Here is a 21,129-nt window from a genome sequence, read left to right as displayed (position 1 = left end):
TAAACCCAAATTCCTAACTTTATTTAAAACGTTGTAAAGTCACAACACATGGTATTCTGCTTTCAAAGCAAACTGAAAATGTTCTGTTTGTGTAGAGTTGAATGTTTGCGGGAAAAAAACACAAAAAACAGACATCTATTTAGTCTGACTTACATAAAAAACATTCTGTAGTTAATCCAAGAGTAATATAAACTCTTCCCTTGGTCATAAAAAATATTTTTATTTCTACCTTCTTGAGAAAGAAGGAAGTCATTGGACTCGGACTGAATCCTGACTAGGGAGCTGACGCTCTCGGGTGTGGGGAAGGAGGGCACATCGGGCTGATTGTCAAGAGCTCTGAGTCCCACTGCAGCCACCGCCGGCTGTGTGAACAATTCACTCAGCTCGCAGCCAAATAAGGAGCAGGCATAACCCCGCCCAGCCCTCCCAAACTGTTGGAGTTAAAAAAGGATATGCAAATGCCTTCTGAATGGCTAAGGCTCCCAGAAATAGACTGAGCTTTTGTTTAAATTTACCATTCGATGTAAGATATTCTTTCAAAATTAAGTTAACTGCAGACCAGAAGAAAGAAGGAAAACAGGAAGCTCACATTAGAACTTATCTGGGACTACTTTCCCTGCCTGTGCTTATTGGCACCTTCTCCATATTTACCTCATCTCCTCCTAATCTACTCGGTCATTCCAAGTCACACTCTGGGCCACAGTGGCTGAAATGGGCCATTTCTTCACGAAGACTGTGATCTGGTTTATGCAGGGCTGGTGGCACTCAGCCCAGGCTTGGCCCGTCCATTCCCTCACTGTCACTTTCATTTCTCCAAATCCTGGTAAGGGCAATCACGTTCTCTTCCCCACCTGTCCCTCCATCTAGAAAGCCCCTCCCCTGTCCTGTTGAGCACTCAGGTCTTGCCACTCCCGCCCATTTCTCTAGTTAGCAGCTTCTGAAATGGTCGCCTGTGTAGATGAGCCCTTGGGCCCAAATGCTCCGGTGTTCCCAGCTGCACAGATTGACCAGCGACCCCTCTGGAGTTGGAAGCTGGCCATGTGTCACGTCAGGATCACCTGTCAGGGGGTAAGGGCAGGACGGTTGTTTCTGTCGCGTTTATAGAGTCTTAGAATGGAAAGAGAATTGTAAAGCATTCTTTATCCAATGTGTTGCCTTTACAGGCAGGGAAACTGAGGTCCAGGCATGTGCAGAGACTTGTCCGCCTCACATCACTAACTAGGAACAGAACTCACTTCTCCTCCTGCACAAGTCCCAAGGAAATTGTTTTCCCAGTTACTCTGAAGCCTACTGAAACAGAATAAAATGGAGCCACTGCCCGCCGATAGCTCACGCCTTCTCCACTCCCAACGAGAGTGAGCTGCAGAGAAGACACTGACCACAGGCAGCATCAGAGGCCAAAAGGCCGGGGGGACCTGAGGTCCCCTCTCTTAGAAGCAGCAAGCCTGGGTCCACTGCATGTCCAATCACCAGACTTCTAGACACCTGGGTCTGATGGCACAGAGGTAGTTGCCTGTCCACCCAGGTCCCCATGATACCCTGAAAAGCTCCACAACTGATGTTTAGGGCTCCCAACCATCTTGCTCCCAAAGACTCAAAGATGCTTAGGGCGTCCCTGTCCACACATCTCTCCTCCCTGGGGTTCACTTCCCTCTGCTTCTAGCTCCTTAGACTGATTCATTTTAAGAACTTCTTCCCTCTGTCTTCCCATGAAGCCTAGGGGATGCTGCTGCTGTCACTGTGCGTCCTGCCTACGCCACAGCTGGCTCTAACTCACTGTGTTCCCTGCCACAGTGTAGACTCTTTGGAGGACGAGATCAAGTCTGGGACATCCTGTCTCTGATTGCCACAGTTCACAGCACACAACAGATACTCTAAACTAAGCATTGTGGCTTTTGAAATATGGGCCAGTACAACAGAGGTCACATTATTTCCCTCCTGAGAACCCAAACCGCCGTCCATCCTGCCCACAGCTGACAGGTCAATTATCCCCAGGTCCGATTTATTTACAGCCCCTCACAAAGTCCGATTCCTTGCCCTAATGTTTACAATGTGCCTACGGTACAAATCTCCAGTGTCTAGTTTCTGATATTACTCAAAATGATCCTGTGACATCCACAGACTCACTGTTTAGCGGCCACTCGATGTTCTTGCACAGCACCCACTCCCCTGCTTACGGTGAACGACACCCCCTACCCCCGTGCCCCGCGGTTCCAGTGCAGTTGCCCCTGCCCCCATCTCTGAGAGCGGGCTCGGGGTGGGCTTGTGATCCAGGAGCAAGCCTGGGCTTACTACGTTCCCCAGCACCCTCGCTCGCCTCAGGATGGGCACCCGTGCCGGGTGGTAAAACACAGGGGACTCTGGCTGGGGCTTTACGTTTAGAATGAATGGCACCTTGGAGAGGAGAGGATGGCAGGCCTGCGCTGCCTCCCACCTTCTGGCACCACGTGGAGCTCCAGATTAAAGGCGACCCAAGGAGGCAGGGCAGAGGGTGGAAAGAGGCCAAGCCGTGACTGAGCGCCGAATCCACCCAGCCCCGAAGCCAGACCCCACCTCGGGGCCTTCCAGATTACATAAAGCAATCCATTCCTTTCTGCTGGAGCCATCAGTGTGGGCTGCTTCACTTGCAAGGAGCAGTGACACCAATACACCTCTGCGAGCGCGTCCACCATCCTCACCGGCGCACGTGCCAACGGGCAGCGGCCGCCTCTCCCTCCCACCCACTCAAATTGATCTGTTTTCTGAGATTTGATCAAATTTCCCCTCTACATCATACTTTTTCTTTTCAAATTCCTCAGGCAAGTATTGTTTTAACCAAACTCTTGGCGCTTACTGCACACTGGTCTCCTACTACCCTTTGGGTACGTATTTCCCAAATACCATGTAAGTGCCCTGGTGGTAGAATTTGGGGCTTCTTGGCATTTTCCAGCATGCCCAGCCGGCTGGCACACCATCAGGGATGTAGTATCTCTTAATACAGAATTAAATCATTTGAGATGACTATGTACCTTATGAAGAACCCAAAGCGACGTTATAATACAGAAGAGTGAGAAGTTAAAAGAATTACAAGCCAATATTTAAGAATATGATTGATGTTTCAGATATGATCAAAGGATTCCATCAAAGTTAATTTTTTCTTGTGCACCCCTATTTATCTACTCAGCAACCATTTATTGTGGGTCCCCTTCTTAGCATAGTGAGCACTGTCATATATGACCTCTTTAGAAGATTATAATTCTGACTCTAAACTAAACTTGCCTCTATAATACATACATTTCTAATTTTACAACTGAATTCTGTAGCCCCATATGTAGATCAAAATAGATGAATTCAGCAAGGAATTAGAACGGTGTGCTATTACATAATTTTAAAAAGTACTGCTATTAAAAATATATAATCTAACTGACAACCACTCTCCCCCCCAACCCCCCCCAAAAAACACATTCAAAACGTCATTTTCCCCCCGATGTACTGCATCACAAATATAAATTCTGGGCCCTTTCAACCATTTCTGAAAGGCTGCTTTTTTCTTTATCGATCACAAAAAATTCCCAGATATCAAGTAAATAGGATCTCCCCTCCCTCATTCCTACCTTTTTTTAAGGCAAGGTTATCCTCAGCTTAGTGCCTTGGTATTCCATTAAAACTTAAGACTTCCTAATGAATTTACGATTTTATTAGTTATCTTGCGCCTGCTTTGTAGCCTTCCCAGAACCAACGTGAATGGACTTGCAGTAAGATTCCCAAGTGTTTTCTCAGTAAACCATCACTTCACTGAGCGCTCGTAAGACCACCTGAAGCCTGCATTGCCACATCTGGATGTCAATTATCACAGGTTAGAAGTGAGCAAGACATCTCTTGAGATTCTAGAGTTGACCAGTAGAAACCAGGTAGGAAGCTCTACTCCGGTTACTTAAAATATGTACCCAGTAAGGACTGCTATCCTGTGTGCCAGGCTGCAGCTGAGTAACAGTGGGCAGGGGACCCTGGTAAACACGAGAAATAGCTGACCCCCAAAACGGAGACATACCTGGCCTATACAGAGGAAACACTGCATATCTGCAATAATTCCATTACCTCAGCCACTCACGTGGCTGCACCCAAAACAGTTGGAAAGCTTAGAGAAATGCATATCCACTGTGTTTTGCTGCTTGCCATAACACCAGGCAGGCATAAACACAAGACAGTGCTTGCCTAAAAGCAAGGAACCTTATTCCATTGATGGATACATCTAATGAACTTGGTCGGTGGCCTCTCCTGTTACCATGCAATGACACTGTCCTCCACCTAGAACCCAGAGATTGGAACCGTTACTTCTGACATTAAGTGTGGGTGTCAGCATAAATACAGAGGATATACCCATCGGGCATACCCCTGCAGTACTGAAGGGAGATGACAGCACTGCAGAGGAAGGTCGGGAGTGAATCAAGCACAGGAGCTGGAGCGTTCGTGTTGTGGTTGCCAGTGTCACCCACCGCCCCGGAACGCTGTCTTGTCTGGTCGCTTTAGGTTAATCCTCTGGGAGGCAGCGGCCGGGGGAGGCCAGGAGGTCCCGCGGTCTGTCCTAGCTCAGCTGAGTATGTGAGTTGGGACATGTTTCCTAACTACACGGGGCCCCAGTTTCCCAGTCCACAGGCTGAATGGGTAATAGTGGGTGATCCCCAAGGAGACACACACCTAGGAAACTCTATGAATATGTTTAATATCACCATCAATCTGCTCTAATGGGCTGCATTTTTCTCTTAACAAACAATAGGCCTCCCAATCTGTGGATCAAAAATATTCCTGTTCTGCATTCGTACAGGACTTGCAAGAGATGCACATCATTAAAGTTGTGAGGCAATCTTTTCTGTCCTGGCAGTGATTATTGGATTTAAGTAACTGCATTTTTCAGAGGCAAATGCTGACTGCGTCTCCTTTTTTGGCTTTTCTTAATTTCTTGCTAGCCATCACAAAACCATCTTCATTTCATTAATAAAAGAACGTTATTGTACATTTTGCCTTTTAGCCCATCCATTATTCATACTACCTAGGAGACTAAACTGGCGATCCATCTCAGGAGCCCTTTCCTTTGCTCACCTTCACTCTGTAGGGACCAACCTTTGACTTGCTTGCCACTTTGGAAAAGTTTTGCTTGCCGGTAAAATCAAATTGACAAATTGATGGAAACCTCCACCCCCTTGGTTTTATTTGGCTTTACTGTCATGCTTAATACGGTTTTGTTTTGTTTTGCTTGAAGTATCTTTCTGGGGTCTCGCCAGGAACGGCACAGTACCTGGATATATGACATGGCATTTCCCTAAAGTGACGATAAACATGAAAATGGCAAAAGGAAGCCTCGTGGAGTGAAGGACAGAGACACCTGAGCCACTTACTAGTTGCAGGTCTCTCAAATGTTACACCTCGTTTCCCTGGGCGGAGATGCCCCGGGCTTCACCACTTGTTAAACATAGGTCTCCCAGCAGGTTAACAGAATCCCAAACCCGCCTCGCTCTGAAAGGGCTGCTGACGGCCTCGCATCTGAGCATTATATTTATAGCCTCTTGCTCACCTCAGGCTTCTAGAAGACAACATTCACGTGCTTCCTCCGCCCTACAGCCCCTGATCTTCTCAGAGCCGGCGCTCCACTGAACTGCTATATTGGTTTTCCTTCATCATACCAGTAAACTAAAGGACAGCCACAGGCACAGAGCATCTTCGGAAAATCTGTGAAAATTTGGAATTTGCTAATAAGCAGGTAGGTTCGAAGGTAACTCCTTTTTATTACAAAAACCATTTTTTAACTTTTCTGAAAGAATTACTCCTGGGTTGCTAGAAATGGGAGTCTCCCCCAGAGCATCTCCTACATGATTTGTCTAAACTTTAATTTTTACCCAAACTTAAAAAAAATACACTTATCCTCAAAATCAAGGTTCCTCTGTATTAAAGGTCTCTTCTTTGGAGAATTCAATTATTTATTCATTAGTGTAACAAGCATTTATTGAGGGCCTACTATGCGCCAGGCATTCCACAAGGTGGAGGAGATACAATTTCTAACAATCCTATCGTTTTCCCACTAGACTAGAGGTTGGAAGACTTTCTGGGAAGGCCAAACAGTTAATATCCTAGGCTTTTCAGGCCCTTTGCTTCTTTTATCCAACTACTCAGCTTTGCTGCCATCGGGCAAAAGTGGCCCCAGGCAGTTGATGAATGAACGGGTGTGGCTGTGTTCCAATAAAACTTTATTTACAAAACCAGGGAGTGGGCTACTTTCGGCCCAATGCCTGTAGTTCCCCAGTCCCTGCCCTAGAGGATAACATTTTAAACTTTTAATTCATCAGGATTTCTGGCTCTAGACCAAGTAAAATTCAATGCCACAAATGGTCATGAATCATGTCACATACAAGTCACTCAGAAAAAGTTCATGGTTCTCCTTTAAAAACAAATGCTTTGGTCTGGAGGGAGATCAGTTTTCTTCAGCAAATCTGCCTCCAGTGTGGACTGGACGACTTTCTCCTGGAAGGGAGGAGAGCGCCAGGAAGCAGTGTTTTCTGAGCTTCTCCCTTTGGCTAGGGCCTGTGGGGGCATTTCGTTTAACCCTCACCACAGTGTTGCAAGGCTGATAATACTGTCCTCATTTTTACAGATGGGAACTTGAAAATCAGAGCCAGAACAGGGAACTTGCCCAAGGTCACACTTCCAGAAGTCGGACAGGTTGGACCCCAAATCAGGGCTTCCTGAAACCAAAACCACCGACTCTCCATGCATCGTGTGGCCAAACTTTAACCAAATTCATTTCATCTCAATTTGCAAGACTTTTTAGTTCCTAAAAATGGCATGTGTTTGACATGCACTTGAGAATGGTTTGCAGCATATGGGTACTTACACTCGTTCTTCACAGAACAACAACGTGTCAGTACTAATGAGTAAGTTCTCGATGACGTGCTCTGTCCTACTTACACCTGATAAAATCTATGTCATTTCACTGAACATCACTGTGGGGCATTTGGATTCAAACTACAGCAGGAATGAATACGCAGAAAAGGGCGGAGATGTTTTTTTTTTAAATCAAAAAGAGGCAAAGAGATTCTGAAGCAAGGGCAAAATAAATGATAGCAAAGAATTTTCAGTCAATACTGAATCATCAAGATTGTCAGGAAAATGCATAAAATCCTGCTTTGATTAAAGCCCATCGGGAAGTCTTGGAATGCCATGCAATTCTCATTTCTAATAACAAGGATGTTAAATTATTGGACTCCTCTCTTGAGGGGCCTCTGAAAATAAAAGGAAGCCAACTCTCAAACAGTGAGCAACCTGTCAGAGCTGGAGAGAGAACACAACATCTCACTATTCTTGTGCTTCTTTCTGCACTGTTGGTGAACTCGAACACAGGTCACGGCCCACCTTTTGCCTCTAGGCCTAATAATTCACTTTTTAGCATCAAGGTACGGCTGCAAAGCCAAACCTCATACTTGCCAGAGGCTTTTCTCTATGATGGCAGTTTGAGTGGTTTTGAAGTTTCAATCTATGCTTTGACTTTCTGTGAAATTTTCTGGTACAGAGGAAGTCTCAGGCCTGGGCTGGAGTAAGGTGGGTTGTCCCTCACTGGCCCAGGGGCAGCTGTCAGCCTTCGGCAGGGCTGTGGCATGGATCTGGCGGCACATTCCCAATCAGCAGAGTGGGGAGAAGGTAACTCGCAGTGAAATAACCCGCACCTTGCTGTGCACGCTTGGCCCCCGGCTGCAGCAGCTCGCCGCGGAGCCCTTCTGGCGTCACACTGGGGTTCCTCTCTGGCTTTCCAGGGAACTGGTCTTTCAAATCTGCACCAGGCCAGATGCATTTAACTGACCCCATCCCGTGTAACAAGGGAGCATGACAACATTTAATAGCCTTGCAAAGCCTGCATGGCTGCCTCTGCTCTGCCTCATTACTCTGTTTCAGGGCGGTACTCAAGTCCAATCTGCACATTTTAGTCACATCATGCCTGGGAACTCAACCACCCTTTGGTCCTAGCTCATGTCTGCATTTTATCTTACTTGGCCTTTTTAGCTCATGGCTTCTTTTGATACTTGTTTTTCTAACTGGGTCACCCCGTGCTGGCTGTGGCTTTGTTCTGCACGCAGAACGTGCAGGAATCCTTTGCCACGTGTTGGCCACAGCGCCTGCCACAGTGACAGCATCACTTGAGAAAGGCTTACATGTGCATGACCACATCCCCTTTGGAGAAGAACGCATTTTCAGAAGAGGAAAATGTAACGAGATGTAAATGCTTCCAGGGGCCTGCAGCAGGGCCACCAGGGAGTGGAATGGCCCAGGCAGCTCATTCCGGGGAGTGTCCCCTTAGACTCTGGGCGACAGCAGGAAGGTCTCCTGGAAAAATGGGGCACACAGGGTGCTGCTCCCCTGGCTACAGCTTGGAAGCAGCGCCGTTAAGAGGCAGAGAACGGAGGAGAGAAAGAGAAAAACGGACCTCCTCCATTTTTCTGCCATTGTCGGAAAGCCTACTAAGCGGGGCATTCCAATTCTGGGCACCTGAAGAGATGCTTTTTCCAGTCTGTGCCCTGATGTGAGCTGCTTTACACAGAGCAAGCGCGACTCCCAAGTGTTCTGCTTGGAGTAGTGGCAACAGCCACCAGCCCTTGCAAACACGACGATTGGGAGCAAGGATGCTTGCCTGTAATGATTGTTTATGTTTTAAAGTTGGCTGCCACTGTGGTTAGACAAATGCTCCCACTTCCGTGGAGATAAAAGGCAAGCATTTGCCATCAGCGAGGAGAGCGTGTTCGTTCTGGGGCTAAATGGCGTTATAAAACTTCCTAATTAAGCATATATGCCGATGAGTTTTTAGTATCATTTCTCCAATTTAGCTTTACATACTGGGTGCACTGTTTAGTACAGCATTAACTATAAACATTGTTGTTACTGCCCCCAGCTGGAAAACAGAGCAGTTTATGTGTGGAAGAAAAAAGAGATTATCTCCCATCTGCTCCTGCCCATTATTCAGAGATGTGTCATTTTGTCTGCTGATGGGAACCATCACTAGGATTTTAGTCAAATGGCCTTTTTATACTCGACTGTGTTTATTAATTATTGTGCTTACTTAATGTTTTTTTCTCCCACTGTTTTTCTAGAGTTTTCTTTTTAGAATGAGGTCAATTTACATGTGTAATTTTTGTTAGACAGATATGTCTAAATAAGAGTAATCAGATATATTTGATGCCAATTTTTAACTGTATGTCAATTTCACTCATACATGTTTGGCTTATATGCCTGAGGTTAGGAGGGATACAATTAAAAAAGGACGGAGCCTGGGTAATTCAATTTCTATGAAGTACAAAACCAGGCAAAGCTAATTAATGCAGATAGACACGGGTCGGTGTTCACCCTTGAGCCTGTGAGACCCTCCTGGAAGGGCACTGGGTGGGGAAGGGACCTCCCTGGAGGGGCTAGAAATGTTCTGTGCCTGAGCTGGGGGCTGCTTACTGCGCAGCAGGTGGAGTTTGTGCACATTTGTGGAGATGTGCCCACAACGCGTGCTCTCTTCTGAATGCGTACGTTTTATCTTTCGGTAATTAAGTAAAAGATGGGTAGTTCATCTTCTACATCAAAAAGCCAGAGAGAAGCGTCTGCCCAAAAGTAAATCATGATTAATTTATACCCCCAAAAGAATTTAAAAATAAAATGAAGTTATTTCTATACCTATAAAGCTAATTTACTTGGGTAAATGAAATGGCTGAGGTACAACTCCTGCGTGCATAACAGTCTAAAAGATGCAAAGAACCTTCTAGGTAAAACTGACTTAAAAATATTTTACTGACGTTTAGATGTTTTCTTGCTTTAAACCGACTTGGAAATTATCGTGATTTTAGTGTATTTGGATAGTTTGTCAAAGTATTCCCTTTTCTGATTCCCGAAGCCTTTTGTTTCTAGTGTCTAATTATAGGAGAAGAAAATAGGAGTAATAATTCAGGGCCAACATTATGTATTATACATATATATTTTTTCTTTTTTTTGTAAAACTTAGGAGTCTGATCTATGAGACAGCATGAGGCAGCTGTTATGTTGCTGTAACTAGACTCCATCATTTGGGGGAAGCAAAGATCCAAACGAGCAGAATTTTTCTTAGCAAGCACTATGTTGTGGAGCATTACCTGAAGATCATTTCAGAAACATTAAGATGAGGGAGAAAAGTTCCCTAAGACTTCTCAGAGTTAATTTCTCAAATCAGCCAAAACCACCCTGCCTGCGGATAACTTAAAGAGACACAAATAATGCCCCTTGAAGGACATGCCAGTGCAGTTGACTACAGACTAGAAAACGACTGGACAGAATTCTTAACCCAGTTTAAAAAAAATCGATACCTCCCACAGTCGCTTTTGCTTGAGCAGATAGGACAGCTGAGTAATCTGACAGTTACAAAATATTGAGAAATAAATTCATGCAATAGCTAGTACATAAAGGGATTTCCAGGGGAAGAGAGGGAACAATAAAATGAAAACAAAACAAAACAAAACGGTGGAGAATTTGAAAACACAAGCTCACCCACACACACAATGCATTCTATAGCTCATTGTACTAGAAGCTTCTACTGCTAACGGGTAAATGCATTGTTTCATCCATCTAATAAGGTCAAGGTTGGGCTGATGACTTTAAAATGACAGTATATACTTCTATAGAACGTATACTACGGTGCTACTGTTCTTCCATTAGTTAAGGGACAGAAGAGCACTAGAAATCGCTGTTTTAATGAACAACATCAGGAAAATGCTTTGGCATTAACGCTACATATACTGTCCTTTTAACTGTAAGGAAAACTGATGCAATGGAGAGAAAGCTGGCAAATGTCAGTGTGAATAATGGGTGAAAAAAAGGAATGAGGGGGTGTGGCATCTCAATCAAGATTAAAACGAAACTGATAAAGCAGCATATGGACTGGATAACAAATCAAAAGCATGTTTATCCACCGGAGGAACTGGTTAATGGAGACTGCCAGCACGTTGCCATGGAAACACTGACTGTTGCGCTGCACCATCTCATACCTTATCCAATACATTCCTGGTTGCTGGTAGTAGTCCAAAGACCCTGATCTCTTGATGGTAAAACCGTGGTCCAGCTGAGCAGAGAGAAATGGGGGCAACTCAGTGGATCGACATTGTGCTATAGAATTAAGACTCCAGACCAAGCTGTTCTTCACTGACTGTATATTTATATATATATAGTCATGATGCCTCTTCTGCAGGGTGACTAGCTAATATTCTAAATCTGCACACTGAAAATAAAAAGGCAAGAAAAGACACTAATCCCTCATGAACACCTTGGAGGCCAATTTGTTAGAATAGATCTAATTTGTCAAACAAGTTTTTGATGTGCATTTAATAATATCCTCTCAATTTCAAAAGATATAAACACCTCTTCATGTGCCATAGAATGGCATATGCTTTACAATGAAATAAAGTACTGAAATTAGCTTTAATCACCTAAGAGAAAGCAGATTGGACCCCCCACCCTGCAATCTTACCCCATGAGGCTTAAATTTGAGGGCTTTGTAAATATGAAATAAAAGATGAAAAGAATCTGGTTCTGGACCCTCATTAATCACAGCAATTTGGATTTCTTTCTTTAAGAATTAATCTTCAAAAGCAGAGCTCCTCTTAAAGGTGAGTCTTAATTACATTTTAGAACTAAAAAGAGACAGTATAAAACAGTCAGTAAATTTTCTCTATAGAAATACGGAAAATAAAATGAAAAACAGTGTTCACTGTATATTCAAAACATATATTCAAAACATGTGCTTATGATTAACAAAAGGTGCGATGACTAGAAGACAGGGTAAATTCTCCAAGTGGTTCATCCTGGAATAAGATGTTAGCCTTTGGCTACCTAGAAATGAAAGAGTCAGTCCCCAGATTTGAGAACAACAATCATGCTGTATGCTCACCCCCCGTTCTACCCGTGAGAAGATACAACTTACACCGCTTTCTTTAGAGAGAGATCCTGCTTCCCAATGTGCTACTGGTGTGATGCTACGGCAGTTTCTACTTCCAAATTCACAAAGGCATTTCAAAAACATGCCAGGGCACCAGGCATTTAGACTAAAAACCGCTTGGAGGGTGGTTTGGTGTTCTGATTATAAACTAGGCTATCCCAGTGTTCACAGAAGAACATTCTTTAATCTTTTAAAGAATGTAGCTTTCACTTAATTTAGGGAAAAAAAAACATCCAAGTACACTTGCTGTTTAGGAAGATGAAGGTCTGCGCTTTTGTTTGTGTCCATGCAGATGGCTACTTAGTAACTAGGTCTCTATTGCCATCTACAGGCTAAGTGTCCCCCGACAGGGCATATGGGGATGCCCCGTGCGAAGGTCTCTCTCACTTCAGAACTAAGCCTCCTAGCATCACAATTATTTGCACACTGATTAGTATGGATTTGTTCAATTAGACTGAAATGCTCTATTTGCATGAGCAAAATGCAAAAGTCTAGCTTTAAAGCATTAGGAAAATGATCGGTTAAAATAATAAACAGAATTAAATGAGGAAAAATAAATTGGAACTGACATCTTAGTCATCGGTTCTTCATCAAGCTGAGCAAATCTAATAATGCCTCACCGCCCTCCCTCAGCTCTCAAGAAGTCCACCGTTAAAATGTCATCTCTAATTCCATCTCATGTCTATAAATTGCATTTTAATAACCTTTTGTTTCCCCTTCTCTGTTCTGGTTGTGTGTGTGTGTGTGTGTGTGTTTAATCCCCCAACTACTGGAAAGAGTAGTAGAGGGACAATGGAGCCTGAGAGGCAGGAAGCAGCCGTTCTAACGACAGCAATGGGGTCCACGTACACATTGCCTGACCTACACGTCAGAATGCTTGTCCTCCTTGTAGAAGGGCTGTATGATCTCTGCGAGCCTCCCGCTGGTGATGACTCTCCTAGCCAACTCGAGGACCTCTTGCAACCTTCATATAAAGTTATCATATGTCCTTCCTTTGGTCTTAATAATGTAGAAAGTGGAAGCAGAGAATAAAAAGACGGTAACACAAACAAAACCCACTCAGGTGCAGAACCACGAGTGCATGTTAAGCTAGGCCCATGTCATGAATCACACCCGTGACTAGCGTCTGTTTGTTACGACAGGTTGCTCTTCTTTCCTGTCACTCTAACAAAGAAAGAGTGTCATCAATTCCTCTACAAGCACTGTTGATCTCTAGCAGGTAGCTAGTTAGAAACTAAGGAAAGAGGCACCAGTTAAAGACTAGTGATTTAATTGTTGTGCTCCTGTAAAAATAAGCTGATTGATACTACATCATAAATAGTATTTTTTTTCCATGTGAAAGGGTGTATGTAATTTCCAAAAATTCATTCCTATAGAGGCAGTTTAAAATAAAATACATTATTTTATAGCCTTTGGGTAAAGCATTCATGCCCATGGGGAAAAGCTTCTGTCTGAATGGAATTTATGCTGAAATCAGTTTTACTATTATCTATCAAATAGAAGTCTTTAGAGTATTATAGGAATTTTTTATATTTATGTATAAAAATATATATTTATACTGATAGGAATTTTGTCACATGGGTGAATTAATAATTATATTGTTGCATGATTAAATTGTCAAATGGTCTCTATAGGGTGCACCATTTATAAAGGAAGTTCCTTCTACCTACCACTTATAGTCTGCCTGCCGGCAGGCAGCATCCCTTTACAGTTACACCCTGAGTTGGAATACTGTCTCACCCCAGAGCTCCTTTTCCTTGTGACAGTCCCCTGAGATTTAGTTTTTGCACTTTAAGAATGGGGAAATTGTTATGGAGTGTAAATTGACTTATCCAATGTTAGTCTGAAAGTTAATAACCAACGCTTTTCCTAGCCCTGCCCTGTGACTGGTGACCTTTCCCAGGTCCTTATGGGAGGGTATGGGCATTTTTGAGGGAAAAGCGTTCTGCAGCAGGTGCATAAATGCATGTCATGGACAGCCAATTTCTTCCAAAACGAGCCCTGAAATTTACAGTGGCAATTTCTTCTGTGCTTCAGATATTTCTCCAAAAAGTCAAGTTTTTGAGTTTGAGTTAAGCCTATAATTACTTTTTTGTAAACACTTCATAGTAATTAAGGAAGCATACAACTTATTACATTATTGCAGTCAGCATGACAGCCCATTTTATAATTTGTATTATCAGTTGGTACAGTTTCCAAGGAAATATGTTACTGATCAACGGAGCAACTGATACTAAATTGCATTCAAAATGGGTCCAATCATGGTATTTAGAAAAAAGAAATCAGTGGACATTTGATCTTCAAATAGTAACTGGAGATTTTTGAGATCCACTTAGATGAAGTTTTAATAAATTCATATAGATTCAGGTTCAGAATTTATCCAGGTTTGGTTAAAGTAGGGTTTCTCCCTAAATCTGTGTGGTGTATCCATTGGAAAATTGCCCTGACGTTCCTGCCCTTGGTCATTATAAGACACCCCAAATACTGTGAACAAACGATCATGGAGCAGCGAAGGCAAACTTAAGCAAAGACTAATTAAAATAAAAGACCAGGAAAAACAGAAACAAAAACAACACGACAGAGGTGGGAAAAGCGCCCTCTCTTGCAGCTGTAAGCCCTCAGCAGCAGCAGAAGAGCAGTCCTTTACGGACAAGCGTGCTGGCAGTCCATTCCAAAAGGAAGTTGAGGAGCCAGACATTCTGGAATAGACCTGTATCTTGAATGAATGATGGAAATAGACTAGAGAATGTCTGGTTTAGTTGAGAATCACCAGGAGATCGCTACTTTCAAAATTACTGGCTGAACGTTAGCTGATAACAAAGGACACTGACGATCTATGAAGATGGGATAGACAATGTACGTCTACATGGGATTTCCTTACAAAGAACCAGAGACAGGTGGTAAGAAGAACAACTCGCAATTTTAAATCCTCAGCACGGCACTGAGGGGCATCTAAAAGGGTCTTGGATTCTATTTAGCCTGGACAGTGTGCTCGTGAGCCAGTGACCCAGACTCATGCACCTCACTACTGAAAGGGTTCCATCAAAAAACACGGGATGCAAACAGTCACGAGAACATGTATGCATGTGTTTGTACCACCTGCACATTCCGGAAGCTCATGCCAAATATTTAGGAACCCAGATCTGGGATGGATTGTATTGAATATGTCACTTATATTTATCTTTCTTTTTTTTTTTTTCTGAAGCTCTAGCACAACCAAAAAAGACAAAGAAAAGGAAAAGGACAACAACCAGAGACGTGGTTAAGCATTCCGTATTCTTCGTGAGCATAAGGTACTGCTTAGTGACACAAATGCTTTTTAAAATTCAACATTGTAGTGCCTATGTTCTTTGTTCAGAAAAGAAAAATAGCTCAAGTGATTTCACACTGAATATGCTGTTACAATTTACATACTCTAATAAAAGAGGAAATTATTAAAAACCCAAGTAATCTGGGACTTGACTACATTTACTCTAGAATATGACACCAGGAAGTATGAGGTTTCATTATTGCTCTGCCCAATTTACTCTTTGCCTAGAGTAGCTATCAGATTGCATGGAGTGTATGTCTGTATGTATAGAACAGAAGAAAAAAAAAAGTCCTTGTGTAGCCACATCAATAAAACGGTAAATGTTAAAGACTTAACTTTAAAAACAGAAATGTCTAAGGAGCAAGACAGCATGATTTCTTTGGGTGTTCACAGCAATTCAATTTCACTGAAAATCTTACCGTGTAAGCTTTCTGCCAGCGAAGGCTTTTCTGGCTTCCATTTAGGGCTCTTACAAAGATCTATACTGTTCCATCTCCCTCTGCAATGTCATCCCTCTCAGCTTCCCTTTTCCCCCCAGGTCCTGGCACACAGACACTATGAACTCTTTTTCTCAGAGCCCAAAAGTTGGCATTGGTACGGAGTCCAGTGAGGGGGAGGTTTTCTGACTCATGAAATTAATATACATTGCAAGATACCCCGGAGGTGTTGGATAAACGATGTGACCCTCAGGGAAATGGTCAGCCAAACACAGAATATGTATAAGCCCCGAACCCCTGGTGCTGCATTAAATGGTCGAGCTGTCTAAAGAAATGACCCATTTTGCTGCCTGCGAATGCAATCTCCTGGGTAATGCCTGTCTCTTACGTGGATTGCTTTTAAGAAGTTATAGGTGGATATTTCAGATGCTTACTGCTATGACAGAAACTCCGGCTGCTGTGCTATTTGGCTTGGGGCCTGTGTTGAAATGCTTCTTTATCTTCCCAGCTACTGACAGCTGATGTTCGTTTTCTGGGAGACCATCATCCTGGAAAAAAAAAAAAAAAGAAACGAAATGAAAAAGAGGAGAAAAATAAAAAACTGAGAGAAATGTAAAATGAGTCCAAGAGCCTCTAGTAACACAACCAAACAGGCAGTGATCTTAAAATTCACGATCTCGGAAATAAACTGACCAATGGCTTCTCATTAAACACTTGCGGGAAGCACCATTACAAGGTCTCAGGCATTTCCACATCTGCGCTAAAGGTAAGTTGGCTGTGTCATTTGACCTTTAGAGTTTGGGCCCTAAATACAATGATTTTTTTCTGTTTTTGGTTTCTAATAAAATCAATTTCAGTCATAGCTTTAGGGACACATGTCAAAGAGCATGTTAATCTGGACAATCAAAAAAAAAAAAACAAAACCAAAAATCAATGTAAGCATTTTTTTTTTGACCCAAGAGCTTTATCCTCTTAACCCATCACTCAGACCCAAAGGCGAGGAAACTGACAGACCCGGGCTCATACAAGGGCCCGTAAATAAACTCAGGTTGGTCGCACAGCTGCTCAATGCGCTGTTCTGTGATCCCAGACAACCTTTCAGGCAGAAAGTTCTTCCTTGAGTTTTAAATCCTCCTCGCTGCCTTCCAATCAATGGGAATGATGACATACCCCACGATGGAGGCTCACTGTAACTAAGGCTCTGCTCTCCACCAGAGCCATATGAGGGGCAGGTTGCTCTCCTTGGCTAAACACCATCAGAGCAACAATCCCCACTGTCAGTCAGTATGCGCCACCACTTCCTAGTTCAGGAACAAACAGCTGCATGATCTTGGAAAACAAGAGACTGTATTTCATTCACTGTGGATCCTCCAGGTCTTAGCCTATCACTTTGAAACATAGCGGATGCTTAATAAAGGTTTGTGGAATAAATGAATGAACGGATAATCAAGTGTGTGTCACTATCTGTTAGAACCAAAATTCCCGGCAACATTTCAATGCCTGTCATTATTTTCCTTCTCTCCGTCCTCTCCGTCATTTTGCACGTAATTTCTGGGCTCTACCCTGGAAAAGAAATGTGCTGCTTCCTAAGCATGACAGGCTTGCTTCTCTCCAAGAGGGACTGGCTCTTTCTCTCGGCATTTGGCTGTTCATTAATTTAGCCAATGTTAACTACACGTCTACACTGGACTCACACTCATGTAAGTGGTGGGGAAATGACGGTGAGCAGAAGTAGCCCTGGGCTTCCTCTTACGCACCCTGTGATCCTTCTTTTTCTTTAACACTTGGCTCCAAATCACCTATTGCCAGACATTTCCCCCCTATTAAGCACAATCTAATTCAATGGTTCTTCTGTAAATTCCTAGCACTTCTTCATTATATATATTTGTACTCCTTACCTTCTTTTGAGTGTTTGGTGATTTTGTATCAGACATCCTAAGTCACATATATAACTTACATGTAAATTTCTGTGTCTATATTATATGTATATGAAACTCTCGCCCTTTCATGACCACGCCTTCTGTGTTTTCTGTGATCTTGAATATAAGCATTTGGCTTGGTGTCCTGAGTGGATATTCAGTTTCTGATATCCTTGGACTGACTGATTAATGGCTAGTAGAGGGAATAATTATTATGCTTATTAAGTCACATCTGAAACCAAATCTGGAGGAAGGAGGCTTTCCAATGATGGAGAGTGAATTCAAAAATGGAAAAAAAAAAAATTCCGTGTTGTGGAAAAAATAAGAAGTAAAGTGAAAGCCAGTTCGGGTATGAGTGGGCCGATGCTCAGAACGGAACAGAACCACAGCCACAAGAAGTACGTGCTGTGTCCTGGCCTGCGTGAGGGGTGGCAGGGATGGGGGAAGAAATGGCTTCCACCCAGCAGACCCTCCCAGGCTCCCTGGGAGACAGAGTGCACACCTGCCGTGCCGTAGAGGAAAACAGGCCAACGCTGTAAGAAAGCACTGGCGTGAGGCGGAGTGGCCTCATGCATCAGCTAGAAACACCGAAGGCGCTCAGAGGAGAGGACATAGTTTCAGTTGCCAACACTCAGCGCAGACTTGCCGAGGAATATGGGATTCGACCTGGTCCATAATGATGGGGAGCATATTGATGGGGAGAGTGGGGAGGGTGGTGTTCTGGTGTGTGGATGTGTGAGTGGGAAGCCTCCAGGCATGTTTGCTGAACACTGAGTGAACCAACTGATGGCTAGTTAGGAGTTTAAACGGAGAGTAACAGCAGAGAAAGTGAAAGATCACACGCGCGGATACCTGAGACCTGGGACTGACGCCTGCAGCTCCGGACCAAAGCAGGGCTTTCTAGCAAGGGGGCTGTTACAGCAGCAAGTGTGGAGGGCGTTTCTGAGGACGGTGCGCAGCTGCCGACTGCACCAGCGAGGGCCGAGTCAGATGCACATCACCGAGAATTAGGACCACACGGTCCAGAGCTTTCAACACGAGGGTGAACTCAGTGGTGTGTGTAAAAACACCTGTTTTATGGTGGATGAAACCACAGGCTCTTGGAACCTAAGTTAGAATTTGGGGAGTTTTTAAACATTCAACAAGGGATGAAATGATGTGCTTTGACTGCCAGGCTAACAAATGGTAGTGTCGAGAATCGGCCACGGTTTAGGGCTCTGCCTGAATTAAAGGGGGCGGCCTGATCCAGAGACCCTCATCGGGCCTCACCCCCAAGATGAGAGACCCTTCTGCTCATCTCTTAGCAGAGCACCTGGCTGCCTCAGGCTATGCAATCTGTTTGGGCTTTACGTTACACAAGAGTTTCAAAACCATGGCCAGGAAGCAGGTCAGAGGAAGGTTTCTCTCTTTAGGACAAAAAAATCCTTGGGCATATTTGTAGTCTCAGGATCCGAAGCTGGTAGAAAACAGGCACTAAAAGACAGGAGAAGGGGATGCTCCGTGCAAGGGACAGGGATGGGCAGGGAGCGGAAGCTTACCTCTTTCTCTGAGGCAACACGCAGCAGGGAGAGAAAGGGGGAGGCCTGTTTGGAGGTGTAGGGAGCAAAGCTCCAAGAGAGAGGCTGGGAGGGGACGAGGACACAGCTGTCAGCTGTTAGGCGGCTCAGTGCTAATGATTCACACGCAGGATCTCCTCAATCTTCAGAGCATCCACTACTATGTGCATTACTAGTCCCATTCTGAAGATGAGCCTACTGTGGCTAATAAGGATTAAATCATTTGCTCAACGTCATGCAGCTAGAAAGCGGCTGAGTCAGGACTGAACCAGGTCTGGGACTCTGTTCTCTCCCCACACCACACCGGGCCACCAAGGGCCTTCGGCAGCAGGGCACAGGCTGCAAAAGGGCTATGCGAGTGATTCATGGAAGGACTCAGTGGTAAGGAGGAAAGGAGATTGAATTAGGGGCTGAAAATACAGAGACTGTCTGGCAAGCGTTTGGGTGGACGTCAGTAAGTGAAATACTGAGCACTTCAGAGGCCCCAAGGAGTGTAGCAGGAAACTCGTATGTCATGAGGGCCTGGAGGCCGCTCAGCGGGGCTACGGCAGCATGAGCTGGTAGGGCCAGGGCTCGTGAATCCTCCGTGGATTGAGCCAGAAGGCCTGGCTGACACGGGGTGGCCGTGTGGGCCTGTGATGGGCCCGCACTGTGCTGAACGGCCTGGGTGCACATACGGAAAAGACAAACAGTCCAGGGCCCGTGGGAGCAGCCCCTAACTCACTCACCTGGGGAGATCCATCCCTTGGGCGCTCTATGGCCTCCTTACTTCCCCACCATGGCCATCTCTGCCCGAAATTCCCCTCTGCCTGGCTTCTTTCTTCCCTGCCAGCTTTGGAGCTAAGGGTTTGCTTTCTCACCACCCTCACAATGGACTTGGTTATCATTTCCCAGCTCTGTCCTGGTCCTAATCTCCTGTCAAGACTCCTAGCAACTCTTTCAGATGGTGAGGCCTGTGGTGAGGCCTGGATTCTCCGGCTTTAGATTCTAGAGCAGGTCTCAGCTTCCCTCGGGTTATCAGTCATGCCCAGGCGATGAGAGTGGCGTAACAACCCTCACAAGTTGTCAGGGATGCTTTGACTTCATAAATCTTAAAACATTTCAGGATTCTTTCCCAATGAAATAAGGTGTCTCAGCTGGAGAAGGTAAAACACACACACACACACACACACACACACACACACACACACACATACATACACACCACAGAACTGTGAGAGTCCACAGAATTTCTATATCAGTTTTGAAGGCTTTGAGCATAATTGGATTAAAAGACATAAACAACTGGCTTTACAGGGACCTAATTTGTACCTGAAGCATAAACTGGTGATGGAAATCTACTTAACTTACTGTCTTGCATCAATAAAATAAATAGGGCCATTAAAAACATAACGTTTTCATATATACATCTTTATCGCCAATATTCTGAATAGATTGTGTGCCAAAAATGTGCTATGGATTTTCTAAATGTGGCAAGCCTGGCAGTATGTTACAAATAGTTGTAGTACCATTACCATACGTTTTGGTATGTAGTTTCTAGGAGTCGTTTCTGAAGTTTGACACGGGCTGGTTGTGGTTTGAGGTTAGTGGTTTTTGATTTAGAAATTCCCATCCACCACGTGGCAGAGCATTGCAACTGACAGAACAAAATTAGTTGGCAAAATGGAAAATGGACTCTCACAGCTGTCTGCAGGAGACAGAGCCTCCTAGTCCCCATTTCTCTAGCGGATGTGGGGGGAGCTGTGGGGAGGGGTGTGGGGCTGGGACTCAAGTCACTCGGTGGAGTGAATTCCCCCTTTCCTCAGGGGAACATTCCAGGGGGCATGCTTCAGAAAATCCTCCTCCCTCAGGGACTTGTGTTTTTGATTCATGAACCTGATTTTCATTCTGCTCATTACCACACACTATTATTAGTCATATCTGGAAACGCATGAGAAGCATG

At 44.3% G+C, this 21,129-nt stretch overlaps 1 protein-coding gene across 4 annotated transcripts in view; it reads right to left on the bottom strand.

The window, feature by feature from the left end:
* DCLK1 (doublecortin like kinase 1) overlaps positions 1 to 21,129 on the bottom strand; it is a 291,499-nt gene that overhangs the window by 7,157 nt on the left and 263,213 nt on the right. For 2 of the 4 annotated variants that reach the window (XM_036904979.2, XM_036904983.2), the window contains 2 exons: positions 16,147 to 16,260; positions 11,019 to 11,092 (listed from right to left, as the gene is read on the bottom strand). In XM_036904979.2, the coding sequence (XP_036760874.1) occupies positions 11,019 to 11,092; positions 16,147 to 16,260 (188 nt within the window). The remainder of the gene's footprint in view (positions 1 to 11,018; positions 11,093 to 16,146; positions 16,261 to 21,129) is intronic. The other 2 variants (XM_036904978.2, XM_036904980.2) reach the window with 1 other exon arrangement.

This window comes from Manis pentadactyla, chromosome 2, assembly GCF_030020395.1.
Source record: "Manis pentadactyla isolate mManPen7 chromosome 2, mManPen7.hap1, whole genome shotgun sequence".
NCBI classification, from domain to species: domain Eukaryota; kingdom Metazoa; phylum Chordata; class Mammalia; order Pholidota; family Manidae; genus Manis; species Manis pentadactyla.
This window is presented reverse-complemented; position numbering and strand designations above follow the sequence as displayed.